The sequence below is a fragment of the Dendrobates tinctorius genome, unplaced genomic scaffold (assembly GCF_039654945.1).
Source record: "Dendrobates tinctorius isolate UK_male_01 unplaced genomic scaffold, ASM3965494v1 ptg000026l, whole genome shotgun sequence".
In the NCBI taxonomy this organism is placed as follows: Eukaryota; Metazoa; Chordata; class Amphibia; order Anura; family Dendrobatidae; genus Dendrobates; species Dendrobates tinctorius.
The window spans coordinates 20,527,310-20,547,370 of record NW_027361694.1 but is presented as its reverse complement, the minus strand read 5'-3'; the positions used below and the strand labels follow the sequence as shown (position 1 = coordinate 20,547,370).

At 41.7% G+C, this 20,061-nt stretch overlaps 1 protein-coding gene across 4 annotated transcripts in view; it reads right to left on the bottom strand.

The window, feature by feature from the left end:
- The window catches only part of DZIP1 (DAZ interacting zinc finger protein 1), a 107,635-nt gene that overhangs the window by 48,525 nt on the left and 39,049 nt on the right, over window positions 1-20,061 (bottom strand). For all 4 annotated transcript variants that reach the window (XM_073569573.1, XM_073569574.1, XM_073569575.1 and 1 more), the window contains exons 2-6: window positions 13,560-14,120; window positions 12,607-12,679; window positions 3,710-3,834; window positions 3,021-3,188; window positions 1,685-1,828 (exon numbers count right to left, since the gene is read on the bottom strand). In XM_073569573.1, the coding sequence (XP_073425674.1) occupies window positions 1,685-1,828; window positions 3,021-3,188; window positions 3,710-3,834; window positions 12,607-12,679; window positions 13,560-14,120 (1,071 nt within the window). The remainder of the gene's footprint in view (window positions 1-1,684; window positions 1,829-3,020; window positions 3,189-3,709; window positions 3,835-12,606; window positions 12,680-13,559; window positions 14,121-20,061) is intronic.

Below are 20,061 nucleotides of genomic sequence, written 5' to 3'. Positions count from 1 at the left end.
TCTGTGTTTTGCAGTTTGTGCTCGGACAGAGACACATGTATATCTGAATTCTGCCTCAACCAATTTTCTAGTACGAGTGCTACCGGTGATATTCTTTGGGTCTGCAGAAAAAAAATCTGAGACATGTCCGATTTTGATTCAAATGTCGGATCAAAATTGGCAATGCAAATCTATGGGTTCAAGAAAAACGTGCACCACAATCGGATGATATCAGAGTACAGTCCAATTTTCACAGACCGACAGAATGGAGAAGGTGGAGGAACTTTTTTTTTTCTCTCTATGTGTGAGGAAAAACCTGACATTCTGATGAAAATAATCAGACCGTTCTTCTCTGATGTGGAGAAAACGGTGGTGTGGCCTACTCTTAGGCTGATACAACACTATATCAATACACCCCTATATCCGCCACTGCTGCAGTCCTGGTGTTGTGACCAGAGTGGTGATATCACAACAGCAGCACATGTTGTCACCACTCAGTATTGTATGCTATTAACCTCTACACGAGCACTGAGCTCAGTGACTGGCTGACTAGCGCGATGATGTTACCGATCTAGTCCCAACACTGGGACTGCAGTGAGGGCAGGAAGCTGGCGCTGGACTCTGGTGAGGGTGGGGGAGTACTTGATAAGTGTAAAAATTACATAAGATAAACACTGGGGACTGGTTTACTGACCGTGGACAATTCCCTTAATATAAAGGGGCTGAAGGCTATTTAGTGGCTACATGGGCTGCAAATCTGAGAGGGAGGGGAGCTACTAGATACATCTGGGAGGGGGAGCCATAAATCCTTCAGATCTCCCTCTGAGCTCCTCATGCTCATACTTTGTGCAGACACGGGAGGGACACGAAATCTCTCAGAAGTGATGGTGGAGTGGGGGGAGATCTGTGCTGCGTCCTATACAATTTATGCAGTGTGTGCTAGGAACAGCGTCGCACGGGCAGTGACTGCTCACCAGCAGCATGAGACATCATGCACAGAACCAGCCTCCTGCTGACCACAGGTGCTAGGGTGCTACTAGCACTCACTAGATAAGTGGAGACAGCCCATGAAAATATAATCTGTGCTCTACACTCACCAATGTGCCAGCTCCTCTCACGCTGCTGAAATACTGATTGCACTAGACACATCAGGAGGTGGAGCCCGCCACACGATAAGGCTATGTGCCCACGTAGTTTTTAGGTTGGGCGGATTTTGTGGAAAAATCTGCAGGTAAATCCGCAGGACAAAAGTCCTGTGGTTTATCTGTGGATTAGCCTGCGGTTTTCCCCTATGGTTTCACACCTCATAATGATAAGGTGTGAAACCGCAGCGGAAACCGCACAAAGAATTGACATGCTGCGGATTGTAACCCGCAGCAAATCAGCGCGGAAAAATCTGCAGCATGTGCGCTGCGTTTTTTTATTTCCATAGGAAATAAAGGTACTGTATAATGTAGCAGAATCTGCAGCGTGTGCACATACCCTAAAGCAGTGGCATCCCCAGCAAGGAGGAGAAGGCAGCCTTCACCTTTTCATGGCTCCTCCTCCCATACTTCGTCCTGCTCCTGGCTGTCTGCTTTACACTGCACTCACGCACCGAGGAAGCAGAGAGCCACAAGCCACACAGCAGGGGCCTGCGAGGTTGGAGATCCCTGGTCTAGAATAATTGTAGAAAGTGTATGAGAGATGAATATGGTAACTATACTTTAATTTCAAGCAGTTCCTTCACACTCTGAATGTCATGCGGACATTTGGATTTGCCCTCTTCTGTATCACTTGTTGGGCTCTCCTGAAGAACACCAAGGCCAGATCTTCTGTGTAGACTTTCTTTCTTAATGTCAAGGAGCTCCTGAAATAGAAATTGGTAAATTGTGAGCTCAAATTACATCACATCACAGGGAACAATGAGGGCTACAATTAATATTCTCTGAAACAATGTTGTGTCCTCTTGTGTCAAAGGAAAAACTGATGTTCATGTCGGAGCTGTAAGGAGGCTATCCGGAAACACAACGAGACATGGGATGGGAATATACTCTAATGCAGTGTTCCCCAACTCCGGTCCTCAAGAGCCACCAAAAAGTCATGTTTTCAGGATTTCCTTAGTATTGCACAGGTGATAATTGCATCACCTGGACAGGCAAGAATTCCATCACTTGTGTAATACTAAGGAATTCATGAAAACATGATCTGTTGGTGGCTCTTGAGGACCGGAGTTGGGGATCACTGCTCTAAAGTGTCGTAATGGCATCTTCTGTGAAGTGCCATATCTATGTGGCTATTCTTCACCATTAATTTCCACAGCATTTTACAGACGTTATCATCACTGTTCCCACTGGGGCTCAAAATATAAATTCCCTATCAGTATGTAGAGTGTGGGAAGAAACCTGAGAACCTGGAGGAAACCCACACAAGCATGGGGAGAACATACAAACTCATTGCAGATGTTGTCCTTAGTGAAATTTAAACCCAGAACACCAGCAAAGCAACAGTGCTAACCCCTGAGCCACTGTACTGCCCTTGAAAACATATGCCAATGAGAACACTAAAACTGTCAGTGTTGTACATGAAGTCCAATCTGAAGTTAGCATGCCATAAAGAAGGAGAATCTGAGATTTGTGGGAAAAGATTCAATATAACTTTGTTTTTCTTCAGTGAAATCCTTGGTGTTTTATGAGTCCCCTAGGCGGTCCTACTAGTGATCGACAGAGGTCTCTGCATGCAGTCATACAGGGAAGACTGTCAGTCACTGACTAGGCCCGTCCACTGGACTCATATACATATAAACACCAGGGATTCCAAAAAATAAAATCCTGCATCCTGTGATGATCTGTAACACTCTACATCATGTTCTGTTGTACCCACAAACTAGGTGTCCTTTCATTTCGGCCCTTCAGCATGGCATGTGGCTTGCATGTCCATTTACAAAGCACCATATTGAAACCTCAGTATACATTGAACTATCCCTAAATAGTTCTATGCAGGTAAAACGACATCTTAAAAATAAGCCTTTTTATTCCATAAAAACAGAATTGGCCACTTGCATTTTCCAAAGAGGAATTCTTAGCTGTTACTTCTTTAAGCTCTTTCATAAACATCTCTCGCACTTTGTTCAATTCATCTTCAAATTTTTCTCTTTCTTCTTTTTTCCAATCATCAAACTTTCTCAACACGTCCTGCTCAATTGTTTTCTTATGTTCATTTTCTTGTATCTATGGAAAAAGGATCCATGCATATTTACAATATAGCAAAAAGCACGACCCCGCCCTGATCCATATAGAGTTTGATTTGGCTAATTTATGGCACTCTTCTGCTTCATTAACACATCCATTGTCCTATACCATGATGCACCGACCGGGGTCAAGTCTTCTGACCTGAAATTAACAGCCTCGCAGGCATAAATGGGGCTGTCAAATTGGGGTCAGGAGATCCAGGATCGGTCTGTATTCAGAATACGACAAGTGAATTTGGGAATCCGGACTCTCCCCCATTAACTCAGCATGTCCTTAGTATATATGCACTTAGGACTTATTTGCACATTAGCAACTTATTATAAAGTGATACTACATGCTGTAGCTTGGATATGACATCACTTGTTGATTGATGAGGGGACGGGGAGTAACATCAGTACAACAGCCCCTTCAGTCTCAGGATTGCTGGTGTTTCCAGACACTGGACCCGCAGTAGCATATCCTAGCTATCATACGCCATCTCTTTTACAAAGATCTCTTACCTGTGAAAGCTTCTCTAAATGAGCTGCTTGTTCTGCCTCCAGCTGACTTTTGGTAAGCTGTAATTCTTCTTTTAGACACTTTATTTCATGCTGCAGTTTATTACTCGCCTGGATCTCCTGCTTTCCTTTATAAAGAGAACACACCATTAGTAGCAGAAGAACACACAAACACAAGTACATCTGGCTGTTTCTGTATCTCCCATTCTTTTCCCCATATGAAGAGCAATAGATTCCCTTAGGATCACACTTTTATCTAATTGATCTACAATAAAACATATTAAACCAGAAAAACACTGTGCGTTCATTTTAAATTCCCTTTTAAAAGTATTCTAAATTTTCGACTACTTTTACCAGCTTTTAAAGGTTTTGTAGCAAGGATAAAATATACAATGGATATAAAAAGTCTACACACCCCTTTTAAAATGCCTACCCCTTCTAAAATCATACCAGGAAGAATAAATTCAGAACTTTTTACACATTTAACCCCAGGGCCATTTTCCCATTTAATTTTTTGTTCCCCTTATTCCCAGAGCCATGACTTTTTTATTTTTCGGTCAATATGGCCATGGCAGGGGGCTTTTTTTCTGCGGGACAAATTTTACTTTTGAATGACACCATTGGATTTAGCATATTGTGTACTGGGAAAAAAACATTGTGCCATTTTCCGAGACCTGTAGTGTCTCCATTTTTCATGATCTGGGGATGGGTGCAGGCTTATATTTTGGGTGCAGATATGATCTTTTCGTGCAGATATGATCTTTTGATTGCCCGTTATTGCATTTTATTGCAATGTAGCGGACGCAAGAAAAACGTAATTCTCGCGTTTTGAATTTTTTTCTCGTTATGCCATTTAGCAATTGGATTAATTCTTTTTTTATATTGATAGATTGGGCGATTCTGAACTCGGCGATACCAAATATGTGTATATTTGATTTTTGTTATTGTATTATTTTGAATGGGGCGAAAAGGGTTTAACGATTTTAACATATACAGTGGGTACGGAAAGTATTCACATCCCTATAAATTTTTAACTCATTGTTTCCTTGCAGCCATTTGGTAAATACAAAAAAGGTCAATTTTTTTCTCATTAATGTACACTCTGCACCCCATCTTGGCTGGAAAAAAACCCAGAAATGTAGAAATTTTTGCAAATTTATTAAAAAAGAAAAACTGAAATGGGGAGTGAATGATACTATATAGAGGCCTCTAAGGAGTGCATTATACTATAAATAGGCCTTTGAGGAGTGCATTATACTGTAAAGAGGCTACGGGGAGTGCATTATACTATATGGAGGACTATGGGGAGTGCATTATACTACATGGAGGACTATGAGGAGAGCATTATACTATATGGAGGCTTATGGAGAGTGAATTATACTATATGGAGAACTATGGCACTCATTATACTATATGGAGAATTACGGCATGCATTACACCATATGAAAGCCTATGGGGAGTGCAATATACTATAAGGAGGCGCACGGGGAGGGCATTATACTATATGGAGGACTATGGGATACATTATAAGATATGGAGGCCTAATGAGAGTGCACTATACTACGGAGAAATCTATGAGGAGTGCAGTATACTATATGGACTATGGGGTACATGATACTATATGGAAGCTATTTAGAGGGTCATCATACAGTGTGATGATTACAGAGAGGGGGCCATCATACAGTGTGGGAGCTCATGTGGGGTCTTTGTACAGTGTGGGGGCCACCATACAGTGCTTGAGTCATCAAACAGTTTGGGGGCTACTAAGGGGTCAGTATACTGCGTGGGGGCATGTGGAGCTGTACAGTGAGGAGACTCGAAGCATTATTTAATGTAAAGTGGGCACTTATTGTTATAAGGGCACTCTGGTTATTGTGACTGTCAAAGGGATACACAGAAGGCATTACTACATTCTAGGTGGCAAAACGTGGGCACTGTTTTCTAGGGCACTTGCACAGGGCATTAATATATTCTAGTGGTTTGTTTTACCATCTAGAGGTCACACAGAACCACACAGTAGGTGCAGTAATAGAGACACATATGGCAAAAGCGGCTCAGCATTGGGGTATCAGCAGGATGAGAAGTTTGAGCAGGTTGGGCATAGAGGGAGACGGTGCCTGAAATGTGAGAAGTTAGATGTGCATTTACTGTAATCTCTGCAGCAGAGTCCTGGCTGGAGAAATTGTCATGTCGGTCTGGGCCAGATGAAAAAAAGTGAAAAGTGAATGATTCCATCAGAAAGAACGTCAGCTGTAAGTTACTATGTGTAACTGTACTGTGATCTCTTACACACGTGGCCAAAATTGTTGATACCCCTCGTTTAATGACAGAAAAACCCACAATGGTGACAGAAATAACTTGAATCTGACAAAAGTAATAATAAATCAAAAATCCATGAAAATGAATAAATGAAAGTCAGACATTGCTTTTCAACCATGCTTCCACAGAATTAAAAAAAAAATAAAACTCATGAAATAGGCCGACAGAAATGATGGTACCCTTAACTTAATATTTTGTTGCACAACCTTTTGAGGCAAACGTTTCCTGTAACTGTCAATGAGACTTCTGCACCTTTCAACAGGTATTTTGGCCCACTCCTCAAGAGCAAACTGCTCCAGTTGTCTCGTGTTTGAAGGTTGCCTTTTCCAGATGGCATGTTTCAACACTTTCCAAAAATGCTCAATAGGATTTAGGTCAGGGCTCATAGAAGGCCACTTCAGAATAGTCCAATGTTTTCTTCTTGGCCACTCTTGGGTGTTTTTAGCTGTGTGTTTTGGGTCATTATCCTGTTGCAAGAACCATGACCTGCGACTAAGACCAAGCTTTCTGACACTGGGCAACACATTTCTCTCTAGAATCCCTTGATAGTCTTGAGATTTCATTGTACCCTGCACAGATTCTAGACATCCTGTCTACATACAGCAAAGCAGCCCCAGAACATAACAGAGCCTCCTCTATGTTTCACAGTAGGGATAGTGTTCTTTTCTTTATATGCTTCATTTTTCCATCTGTGAACATAGAGCTCATGTGCCTGACTTGCCAAAAAGTTCCATTTTTGTCTCATATGTCCATAGGACATTCTCCCAGAAGCTTTGTGGATTGTCAACATGTAGTTTGGCAAATTACAGTCTGGCTTTTTTATGATTTTGTTTCAACAATGGTGTCCTTAGTAGTCTCTCATGACGTCCACTTTGGACGATGGATGGTGCGATCTGACACTGATTTTCCTTGAGCTTGAAGTTCACCTTTAATCTGTTTAGAAGTTTTTCTGAGCTCTTTTGTTACCATTCGTATTTTCTGTCTCTTTGATTTGTCATCAATTTTTCCTTCTGTGGCCATGTCCAGGGAGGTTGGCTACAGTCCCATGGAGCTTAAATTTCTGAATAATATGTGCAAATGTAGTCACAGGAACATCAAGCTGCTTGGAGATGGTCTTATAGCTTTTACCTTTAACATGTTTGTCTATAATTTTCTTTCTAATCTCCTGGGACAACTCTTTCCTTCGCTTCCTCTGGTCCATGTTGAGTGTGATACACACCATGTCACCAAACAGCATTGGAAGTATCTGTAGCCCTCTGTACAGGCCCACTCACTGATTCCATGATTGCAGACACCCGTGATGCTAATTAGCGGGCACACCTTGATTTAACAAGTCACATTATTTTCAGGGTTCCATCATTTCTGTCTGGGCCTATTTCATGAGTTTTATTTATTTATTTTTTTCTGTGGACGCATGGTGGAAAAGCAATGTCTGACTTTCATTTGTTCATTTTCATAGATTTTTTAGTTACTATTACTTTTGTCAGATTCAAATTATTTCTGTGACCATTGTGGGTTTTTATGTCATTAAACGACGGGTACCAACAATTTTGACCACGTGTGTATATGTTCTGCAGAGGTGGTATCTACTACTACACGTTCACTATATGGCAGTAATATCAGTGTTGGTCTTTGTACAGAGATGTTTAGTAGTAACAGGGCGGTCATCTGCTGAGGTTCTACATCCACTATTAGGGTACGCCACCATAGTTATAATTAGGGTTACCTAGTTAGGGTCCCACTCAGAAGTTTCGCCCCCCCCCCGAACCAAAACTCTAGCTATGCCTCTGCCCACTATCTTATATTGATGACCTATAAATGTTTCAGTCCTCAACAAACCCTTTAATACACATCTTTGATGAGCACATACTATGAAAAAAAAAATCACATTTTCTTCAAAATATCAAAAAATACATTTAAAAACAGTTCTTTAATAGTCATTCACAGAAATTCTATCAAGTTATTTCTGTGTCAGCACCTGAGGCCTGGGTAAGCTGGGGGCATAAAATAGCTGACAGCTAGTTTTGGTTGAAGAGTGTCATCAAGGACATAGCGTTTTATGTCCCTCTAAAAACAGACAATGCGCTGACAACTGGAAGTGACTGGCTAACCATGAAATTCACAGAGTGAAAATGACGGCTTTATTTTTGTAGAAAATAAAATGGCCTCAAATTAAATGATATTCAGGTGAGAGAAGGTTCTTCTCTGTCCCCAGTAATCTGCACAGCCACATCTACCTCATCTGACACACTTTTCATCTCTTTTGTGCTCCCAACTAGTGTACCAGCTTTCAGCCAAGACAGCAGGCTGGCAGACAAGTAATGAAGTGTTCTGCTTCATCAACAAGGGCATTCATGTCTGACATAAGGAATAGTGCCAACGGAGCAGAGCTCTTACAGACGCTGCGGAGCAGCCGTACTAAGCATTCCTCACAGCACCTTCCTCCACTAAAGAGCTCTTTATGTGACATTGCAGAAATGCACACAAAGTGTCCAATGTATGGAGAATGCTTTTATAAGCAGAAACTCTTCAGGAGACACTGCACAGGCACCAAATGATATCAATTCTGCCGTCACTTCATAAATAAGCGAATAGTAACTGAAAAACTCCCACAACTCATAAATGCCTGGACCGGTCCACAATGAAGTTCTTTCCTGATGCCGACCTATCGTAACAACACTTAGATGATACCCAACAGCAAATATGTATATGAAATAATCTATCATATACATTAATGATCATATTATACATAAACTAGCTGAAGAGCCCGATGCTGCCCGGGCATAGCCACTGGACTACTACCCCTAATATCCCACATCATCCCGTCAGCCAGAGCTACCGGACTACTACCCTTAATATCCCACATCCTAATTTCCATACCGGGGATCTCTTTAAGAGAGGCCTGGGGTCAAAACCAAAGCTCTGGATCGATTTGCCCTGACTTCCATACCAATGATCCCTTTAAGAGGGAAGATGTGCCTATGGAATGGAGGATGTGTGTTGGGTATATGGGCAGGGAGGGGGGGATTCATTTCTGTCCTGTGCTCTCTGCTGCTTTCTGGGGGCAGACAATGGCTGGGAGCTTATGTTCCCGGGGATGCTAGATTTCTCCCACCATGGCAGTGTTTGCTGAGGTGTTGTCGTGGAGTGAGAAAACTATTGCTCATAGCAACCAATCACAGCTCAGCTTCTTTTAAACAGCTCTGGTGAAATGAAAGATGCTTTGTGATTGGTTGGTGATACACACACATACATACATACATTCACTTTTATATAGAGAGATATACGTGCATTAAACTAAATATACCCAATGGTACGTAAAGCCCAGATCAGGAGGCTACCGCGTCCGAGAGGGCTGATAATGGCGGGGAAAGCCAAATGGGGGATACAAGAAAGTTGCTTTGATAATCAATGAAGACAGACCAGCTTGGTATATGCCATGATACTGCCTCATGGAAGAACATGAATTCAGCTGGTTTTCGCCAATGAAAATATTATGTTTACCACTCCTCTTTTCACGCCATTATCAGCCCTCTCGGACCCGGTAGCCTCCTGATGTGGGCTTTAATTATCTCTATGTATTTTTAAGTTTTAAAATGACTTTTATGTTTTAAAAATATGCTGATAGACATAATACAGTTTTTACCTTCATATACCAGTGGTTCCCAACCTTTCCTACCCTGAGAGCCACATCAAGAGCCCATTGAGTAGTGGCATCCAGCTCCCACCTCCCTTTCCCACACTGCTGACACCAGGAGTCTTCATTATGAGTGGGTATAATGACTTAATAACGCACATCTAGCCCATTAAAATGACATGGAGGCCATATACTTACAACTAGGGCTTCCCATCTCCCCCCCCCACTCGGTACTCTCTGATAGAACAGTCCCATCACACTGTGGCATCCATCATCCAGTACCTCCTCTGACTGGCAGTGTCATCCTATCTCCAGCGTACCATACGTAACAGGTCTTGGGACTAATGCACCAAGCTGGCAAACAGCTGCACATTACTGGCCCTCAAGCCACATGTGGCTCCTGAGCCATAAACTGGGGACCCCTGACATAAAAGGTCCATATGGAAGTTTGGTGTGTATAGGACTAGAAGACAGGTGGAATTCTGAATTGTGATTCTAACACGCAAAAGAGTCTTAGGCTGGTTTCACATTAGCGCTTTTTGCGCAGCGCATCGTGCGTGTCCATGCGCTTGCGTCATGCGTACTTGTTTGCACACGTTCGTATGCGTTTTTGTGCGCATGTGTTTTTTCCAGGTGTGCGCCTAGGCACGCCGGACGCAACCTGTTGCATTTTTGGGTCCGCCGAAAGGCGTAAAAAAAACGCATGCGCACGGAATGTGACAAAATAATGCATTACAGTCTATGGGAACGCAGGCGTGCGCATGGACATGCGTTCGTCTGCGTTTTCGTGTGCATGCGTTTTTTTGCGTAAACATGTCTAGACACTGGTTTAATCCACCCCCTACACAAAGAAACATTGTTTGATGTCCCATTGGTGGAGGCTGTTTCAAGGATTTTCCTCCTGTGAAATGTGACACCTAGACAACGAATGCGCGTTTTTGCATGCGTTTTTACTTGTGCACGATGCACTGCGCACAAAGACGCAAATGTGAAACTAGCCTTACTCACACGGTGCAGCTTTGATACAGATAATCAAAGATGAGATAAGATGCAGAAAAAGAGTGTAGCACTATTTGTAATTAACATCCACATGATTTTGCAAAACCTTCATTGTGTAGCACAAGCTCCTTGTGGGAGATTTCACAATGCAAATCATACATTATTGCAGAGATTTTACATCTGAAGGGAATGAAGAATTTACTTTGAAAATCCAAAGTAGAATGCTGGTATAAACCAGGTATTAAGATGAGCATTGTATGAATAAAGCTATACACTGAACTCATGAGTCCAAATCCAGCCTGACTGACATCTGCAGCTTATACTTAGCAGTGTGAGATCTCTGCAGCAGAGAGGAGGGACATTGAGGAACTTTCAATCAGGCTAGATGGGTAGAGATTGAGATGGACTTCCATATAAGATTATGCAGCCATTCTGTATAATATAGCGTGGCACTACTGCAGGGTGCGCAAGTAGGTTACCCAAACCAAAACTCAATAGTGAAAAGTAATTTAGCACTCAACTTAAGGGTCCATAGAAGAAAATTTTATTCTGCAGTCTGCAAAACGTTTCGGCCTACATGGCCTTCATCAGTCCAACTGCTTAAAAGTATTGTGGAGAAATGGGGAACAAGCGTGAGTTCCTACTGTAATGGAAGACTTGTAGGTGAGCTGTCTCCCAAGTATCATATATTAATTCAGAATAGTTGTAGAAAGAACCTGTTACGTTGAAAAGGAGCCTTGTTACCAGTTTCTCTGTAGTTATATTAGTCGCCGTGTGACGAGACAAGCGGTGGAAACCGCGTCCAGCCTGACGCCCATCACCACTGACCTCCCATGCCTCATAAGGACCTGCTGTACTACCACACAGCGACTAATATAACTACAGAGAAACTGGTAACAAGCCTCCTTTTCAAAGTAACAGGTTCTTTCTACAACTATTCTGAATTAATATATGATACTAGGGAGACGGATAGCTCACCAACAAGTCTTCCATTACAGTAGGAACTCACGCTTGTTCCCCATTTCTCCACAATACTTTTAAGCAGTTGGACTGATGAAGGCCATGTAGGCCGAAACGTTTTGCAGACTGCATAATAAAATTTTCTTCTATGGACCCTTAAGTTGAGTGCCAAGTTACTTTTCACTATGCAGCCATTCTGGCACAGATCTTCAAAGTAAATACAACAGCCTCATCAGGTTCAAGATTTATTTAATAATAGATGCAGTTTGTTGTGCTGTCATCCCCACAAGTTCAGAGCTGACACTTTTGTGGACCTCAACAGTCTTTGTTTACTTCCTGGCAATGATGATGTGCCATGCACCCTACAATAAATCACGGCTGCGGAGACCAGTACTTGGCTGCAGCAGGACCGCGCATGTAGAGCAGCAAGACATTGCTGCAGGGAAGTAGACAAAGTCCACCAGGAACCACCATAGTATTGGTGCTGGATCGGTAGGGTATCGAACAGGTAAATATTAGTTATTTTTTATTTTATCACATTTCCTGCTGTTACCTCATTTCTATAAATCATGGAAACCCCTTGAAGGGTGGATCCCCATGTGTTACATGCGGATTATAATGAAAATGTGCCACGGACTTACTGCAATGCCAAGGGTGAAATCTGCAGAAGGGCGGCATTCAAATTTGCATTTAACACAATATGGATAACTCTTCAAAAACCTCAAGCCTGCTGCAAGAAATGAAAAACTCCCAAAACTCCCCAAAAAGGAACGTTTCATCAATAGTTTTCCATTAGTAAGCTTGCAGTTTTTAATCTCCACAAGAAAACGTTGTGTGCACGTAGCCCTAATGCCCCATCGTCTTATTGTGGCTTCACATAGGAGCAGATCTTTTACATCTTTATGTAAACAAATACAATTTTTATTTTCCACATGAAATAACATATTCCGGACATGGGGGTAAGCCGACGTTACCAGATACGCACCGTCTGGATGTCTCCTTGTAATGTGACTTTGCAGATACGAAGTATTCATGAATGCCTTCTCACAATACTGGCACTGGAATGAAAAAAAACCTACACATTATTATTGGTATTTTAGGAGTAAAATGTATACTTTTAACCTCATTGCTTTAGATTAGAAGACTCATCCAAATTTACACCATAAAAATGATGTCACAATAATCTAGACTTCTTTGCCGATGAGCAGTGTTCAAAAACAGCAATTCTTACATTTATTTTCTCTCTTTACAGTGTTTATAGGGTTGGATAATTTTAAATTTTGATGGATGGGACTCAGAGACTGAATACATTATACATTTTTAGTGTGGGGGGGGGGGGCAGTGACGGCAGCCTCTGCACCCTGATCCTGATCTTATGACACTTTGTTATCCCAGCACGCAATGGGATTCCCAAATGAAGCACCATCGCACAGGAAATAGGAAAAATAGTAGTAATAGTCAGGGAAGGGTACCGAATTCTTAATACACATATATTAAAAAATAGCTTAGATTATGGCACTAGATAGGGATTTAAAAAGAAATTTTGTTTGACTTTGGAACAGCCCTTTAAAATGTATGGCCAGGACATACACACGTGCTCAAAATTGTTGGTACCCCTCGTTTAATGACAGAAAAACCCACAATGATGACAGAAATAACATGAATCAGACAAAAGTAATAATAAATCAAAAATCTATGGAAATGAACAAATGAAAGTCAGACATTGCTTTTCAACCTTGCTTCCACAGAATTTTCCACCATGTCATAGCAATAAATGAATGTTTTACAAGCACAAACAAGACTCCGGTGTAGGAGATAACACATAAAAAACTCCATACAATACTGGAGGTAGAGGTTTATCGCCTGTGTGGAGGAACGTGGAAGCCAATGAGAAAATTGTGGACCAGTTTCTTTCCAAGACTGCTTACGGTACGTTACCTTCTGGTAGGGCCCAGCGCTGGCACTGATCATCATCTGCTGGGTAGAGATGATCTTCTTCCTCCGCTTGCATTCATCCTTTAGCGTCTTCACTTCCTGAGTTTGTTTGACCATTTTCACTTGTATCTGCTCCGTCTCAGCCAAGGTGGCCCGGACCTTCTCTTCTAATGTGTGAAGATTGGTGGTCAGGTACTCCTGACTGTGAAGCAGGTACTCAATAGTGTACTGGGCTAGTCGGAACAGTTTTAGGAGACTAGGATCAAGGCTACTGTGACAACGCGGGCACTTTTCATTCTCTATGTTACAGAATGTGATACCCATGATGTTTTCCTGAAGGGTCTGAAAGTCTAATTCACTTGCTAGTCTGTCCACATCAATCGCCACAATGCGTCTCCAGTCTACACTTTCATGGCGCGTTCGGAATTTGAACCGGGAGTCGTGGCTGTAGGAAAGCATTCTGCTGGGCGTAGAAGGACGAGGCATCCAAGGAGTACTTAACCTGTCTGGAGAGATTTGTGCTTGCTCAGGCTCCAGGGGATAGTAAACATTTTCAAAGAAAGGCTGAAAAAGAAGAGAATGCTAATATCAAAACCAGCCAACACTCAAAAATTAATCTAAAAGTGAGGTCATTTGGAGGGGTTGCCTGCTTTGGATAATCTCTTTCCCAGCATTCAGATGTAATTTAACAAAATGTTACCCACCTGTTAACCCCTTCACCCCCAGTCTGTTTTCACCTTCATGAGCAGGCCAAATTTTACAAATCCGACCAGTGTCACTCTATGTGGTAATAACTCTGAAACGCTTGCAATGCAATTTACACACAGTGACAGTTTAAACGAATGACGGGCATAGGCAGTCCTGGTGCGGGAACTGACTCCCTGCCAAAACGGCTATGTACTTCATTAGACGTTAAGGGGCTAAAGGGAACCTGTGAGGTCCCCCGCACCCTCCAATCCATTGGTATTCAGCTATTTGTGATTAAACTCCTTGAAATAGATCACTCTGTTTGTAATGACTCTAAAAAGAGTTTCACTTTTTGTATTGGAAGAACTGAAATAAATTAACTTTTTGATGATATTCTAATTTTTTGAGTAGCACCTGTATATGTGTATGTAGTTATAGTGTGTTAATTTACTCACATAAAACTGTCTTCTCTGGGATCAAGTGAGGTTCAACTCTTATTAGTGACGTTACCGTTCTGCAGACTCTTTTGGTCACACTACGCTGTGCGACCCATAAGTGACTTATACAATCAGAATCACGCTCCGTGACAGGGATAGCCTGAAAACCGTTGCTATATATACAGCTCTGGCAAAAAGTAAGAGACCACTGCACAGTTTTATAAGAATCATCTTCTCTACATGTCTGACAGCCATTCCATTCCAGTGTCTGTTGAATTCCAACCAGAGGACACCTCATTCTACTTAATGTGCTTCTGATTAGGTATCACCTGAACCAAATCTTATTTAACGAAGGAAAGTATAAAAAACCCTGATGTGGTGTTCACAATCCTCTTGTAATAGGACAATCTGGATGGCAAAACAAGTGCTAGTAATATCCCAAAAGTACTAGGAATGAAAAAATAACTTTTAACCATGCTAAAGGAGTTGAAAAGAAAAGTCCTGAGTGAGGAAAAGAAGGGCTCAATTCTGGCTTTACTAGCAGAGGAATACAGTGAGCGTCATGTTGCCTCCATCCTTAAAATTTCTAAGACGGCAGTCCATTACAACAAGGTCAAGCAGCAGACATTGGGGACAACAAAGCTACAGACTGGCAGAGGGCGAAAACGACTCTCCACTGACCGGGATGACTGTCATCTTATTCGACTGTCACTCAGCAACCGCAGAATGACATCAAGTGACCTACAAAAGAAATGGCAAATGGCAGCTAGGGTGAAGTGCACGGCAAGAACAGTTCGTAACAGGCTACTAGAGGCAAGGTTCAAGGGTAGAAAAAAAGCCTTTCATCAATGAGAAGCAAAAGACAGCCAGGCTGAAGTTTGCCAAAGACCATAAGGATTGGACCATAGAGGACTGGAGTAAGGTAATCTTCTCTGATGAGTTTAATTTTCAGCTTTTCCTGGAAAGGCATACAAGCCACAGTGTCTTGCACCCACAGTGAAATTTGGTAGAGGATGGGTGATGAATGATCTGGGGATGCTTCAACAAGGCTGAAATTGGGCAGGTTATTCTTTGTGAAGGACGTATGAATCAAGCTGCATACAAGGTTATCCTGGAAAAAACAGGTGATTCCTTCTGCTCAGGCAATCTTCCCCAACTCTGAGGACTGTTTTTTCCAGCAGGACAATGTGCCATGCCACACAGCTAGGTCAATCAATGTGTGGATGAAGGACTACCACATCAAATCCCTGTCATGGCCAGCCCAATCTCCAGACCGGAACCCCATTGACAACCTCTGGAATGTAATCAAGAGGAAGATGGATGGTCACAAGCCATCAAAGAAGAACTGTCTAAATTTTTGTACCAGGAGTGGCATAAGGTCACTCAAAAGCAGTGTGAAAGACTGGTGGAAAGCATGCCAAGAGGCATGAAAGCTGTGATTAAAAATCATGGTTATTCCACTGAATATTGATTTCTGAACTCTTTCTGAGTTAAAATATTAGTATTGTTATTTCTAAGTGATTATGAACTTGTTTTCTTTGCATTATGTGAGGTCTGCAAGCACTGCTTTTCTTGTTATTTTGACCATTTCTCATTTTCTGAAAATAAATACATTTATTGCTTGGAAATTTGGAGACATGTTGTCAGTAGTTTATAGTAAACTTTCTCTCCTCTATGTAGAAACAGGAAGTCTCTTTTCCCTGTAAAAATCATTCCCCTCTTCACCTCCTTACCCAGCTGCTCCCTCCCCCCACCCCTGCAACTTTTGCAGAGAATTATGAGTCAGGCAGAGAAAATAGATTTCATGTTTTTACATGGAGCTTAGAAGGATTCAGCTAATCTGTTTTTAATCACATGATGTCATACACCTAATGGAAAAGAGAAGAATTAACTGGGTCATTGATATATTTTCTTTATGTCAGATATGTCTTTTTGTACGTTCTGGGGGGTGATTCATTAGAGCTCTTGCGCCAGATTTCTGGAGAGAAAAACCTTTGAAAAGTTAAATTTTTGTTGCGTAAGGAGAGGTTGTATAGAAAAACGACAACTTTTGGCACTTTTGCCCAGCTTTGACAAAGTGGGCGCTGCCAGGATTTGACAAGAGCATGACGACCACCGCTCGTCAAATTGATGGAGGCATTTGCTATAACACAAATCTTACTCCAGCAGGGACTGGAGTAAGATTTGTGGCGAACTGTACACAGAGGAGCACGTCACTACGGAGGCGTGTGTCTCCTAACGAATCAGGAGCATCTGCTCCATCAAGCCTCCTTTTCAAACCCGCCGGGAAAATGAACAGTCTAATGAATCGGGGCTTTTGAGTTGTTTGGTTATTATTCTCACTTTAACAGATGAAAATAAACAACTGAGATGAGAAAAATCTCTTTTTTCCATTTAGCTGCATAGTAATTCTGCAAACTAATTGATGTGCAATCATTCTGTACACACAGGTATTCTCCTAAAGCTCACTTTTACTTTCTTAAATATTCAGTTTTTTAAGCTTGACCAACAGCATTGCAGTTGTTTAATAATAAATCGCTCATCAAAAATACAAATTGTCTAATAATTGTGCACGCAGTGTATAAGTATTTCTTACATATTATCTCCCTTATATATGAACTAATGTACCTTTTATATGATTCAGTTATATATGCCCACTTCGAGTATATGACCACTCATTTTATATGTTCCTCCCATCTGCATTCCCAGTTCGAAAAAATGTTGGGACTCCGTGTAAAATGTATAGCCATAATTTATCCACAAAAGAACATGGAGCACAGATCAGAAATGTAGACATTTTTCAATAATATAAACTATCTGATTTAGAAATTGATGGCAGCAAGACATCTCAACAAAGTTGGGACAGGATTTACAAATGGCTGGAAAAGTAAGAGGTGCTATATAAAACAGCTGAAGGGTCAATTTTCAACATGAAAAGAGCACGTTACAGAGGCTGAGTCTCTCAGAAGCAAAGATGGTCAGAGGTTCACCAATCTATGAACAAATGCATCTAAAAATTGTGAAACAATTTCACTAAAATCTCCCTCCACATAAAATTATAAAGACTTTGAATATCCCACAATCTACAGAACATAATATCAAAAGATTCAGAGATTCTGGAGAAATCCATGTGTACAACGGACAAGGCCGACAGTCAGTATTGGATTCTTGCGATCTTCAGGTCCTTGGGTGGCACAGCATAAAAAACGGTCATGATTCGGTCATGCAAGTCACTGCATGGGCTCAGGAATCCCTCCAGAAATCATTGCTTGTAAGCACCGTTTGATGTGCAATGCATAAAGGCAAGTTACATGTCAACACAATCCAGAAACGCTGCCATCTCTAGGACAAAACTCTTTTAAAATGGACTGAGGCAAAACCGAAAACTTATGTGGTCAAATGAATCCTAAATTAAAATTCTTTATGGAAACCAAGGACATCACTGCTTACAAGCGTAAATCAGCCACTGACACCGGAACAAGAAGATGTGAGGGAGCGCAGAAAGGTAAGTATAATGTTTTTTTTATGTTTTTCTGATGAGGGCGGGGGCCAATCAAATCAGTATAGGGATGGGGGCTAATCATACCAGGATGGGGCCATGAATACCAGGACAGAGATGGGGTACAGCATACCAGGATAAGGAGGAGGGGGCTATGCATACCAGGATGGTGATGGAGCCAATCATACCAGGATAAGGATGGGGCCAATCATACCAGGATAGGGATGAGGATGCCAATCACACCAGGATAGGGATGAGGGAGCCCTGTATACCAGGATAGGAATGAGGGAGCCCTGTATACCAGGATAGGGATGAGGGGCTTATGCATACCAGGATGGTGATGGAGCCAATCATACCAGGATGAGGATGGGGGCCAAGCATAACAGGATAGGGATGAGGGAGCCCTGTATACCAGGATAGGGATGAGGGAGCCCTGTATACCAGGATATGGATGAGGGAGCCTTGTATACCAGGATAGGGACGAGGGAGCCCTGCATACCAAGATAGGGACGAGGGGGCCCTGCATACCAGGATAGGGACGAGGGAGCCCTGCATACCAGGATAGGGATGAGGGGGCCATGCATACCAGGATAGGGATGAGGGGCCATGCATACCAGGATAGGGAATATTAGTACAGAATTGACCACATTTTTTGCTTTAATTTTTTTCTAACTTCGTCCTCTAAAACCTAGGTGTGTCTTATTGTCCGATGTGTCTTATTGTCCGAAAAATACAATAATTATCACCGCTCAGTTCAGAAGCCTACATCTCTAATGGTATGAGGGTTGCATTAATGCCAACGGTATGGTGAGCTTACACATCTTGAAAGACACTACCAATGCTGATATGTAGAGAATGCAAATTCATCAGCTCACCATCTCTACATAACACAGTTGTAATAATAAACCTGAGGCTACAAAAAAATCTTTTTGATATGCTGTTTTTATTTAAGACATCAGTCACACAGCACGCAACGTTTCGGCTGCACCGACCTTTGTCAAGGGTATTTTATCTGAATAAAACATAATAACACAAAATCAGAGTTGTAACCCTAAACTTTAAATAGATATAAACTTTATATAGATAAATAAATCATTGAGTTGCTGACTGGTATACAATCCAAGAAAAAAACAAAACAAACATATACATTGACATACATACAATATTGGCAAAACTGAAATATAGTGTACTAAATAGAGTGTACATCACTGGAGGCAGTTATAAAGTAGTAAGTATTATATTTAAAGAAAATACAGCCTAAGTTTTTGGAATCACAAGAAATAATGCACAGAGAAATATTGAATCCAGTACCTGTGTGGCTATGTGTTGGAGATTCAGGATTCTATACGGAGAATAAAAAAGGGAAAAAAAGGAAAAAAAGATATAAAGTAAAGTATAGCAGAAAAGCAATGCGAATGTAATCCACTATATGCTGTATAACAATGAGAAGGACCGGTATAATATTGATATTAACCAAACCTCTTATTAGGAACATGCGGTGGAACAGGACTGCGCCGCTACTTGATGATGAAGTGAGCGTATTGCAGGAAGTGCGTGTATTTATGCCCCTTTAATGGAGTAAGGCTAGTTTCACATTAGCGTTTTTTTGCGCAGCGCATCGGGCGCATGAAAAACGCAAAACAAACGCGCGTTTTTTTAACGTCATGCGCACGCTGAAGCGTCAAAAAAACGCAGCGTTGCTTGCGTTTTACATGCGTTTTTGCATGCGTTTGCGTTTTTTTATGCACATGCGTTTTTAGGTGTGTCATTTTTTCCATTGTCTAGAGAACATTCTAGACTTGTTTAACTCAAAAACGCATGCGCAAAAAAACGCAACCGTGCGCAAGACCATGCGCACGCATGCGTTCCCATAGACTTCAAT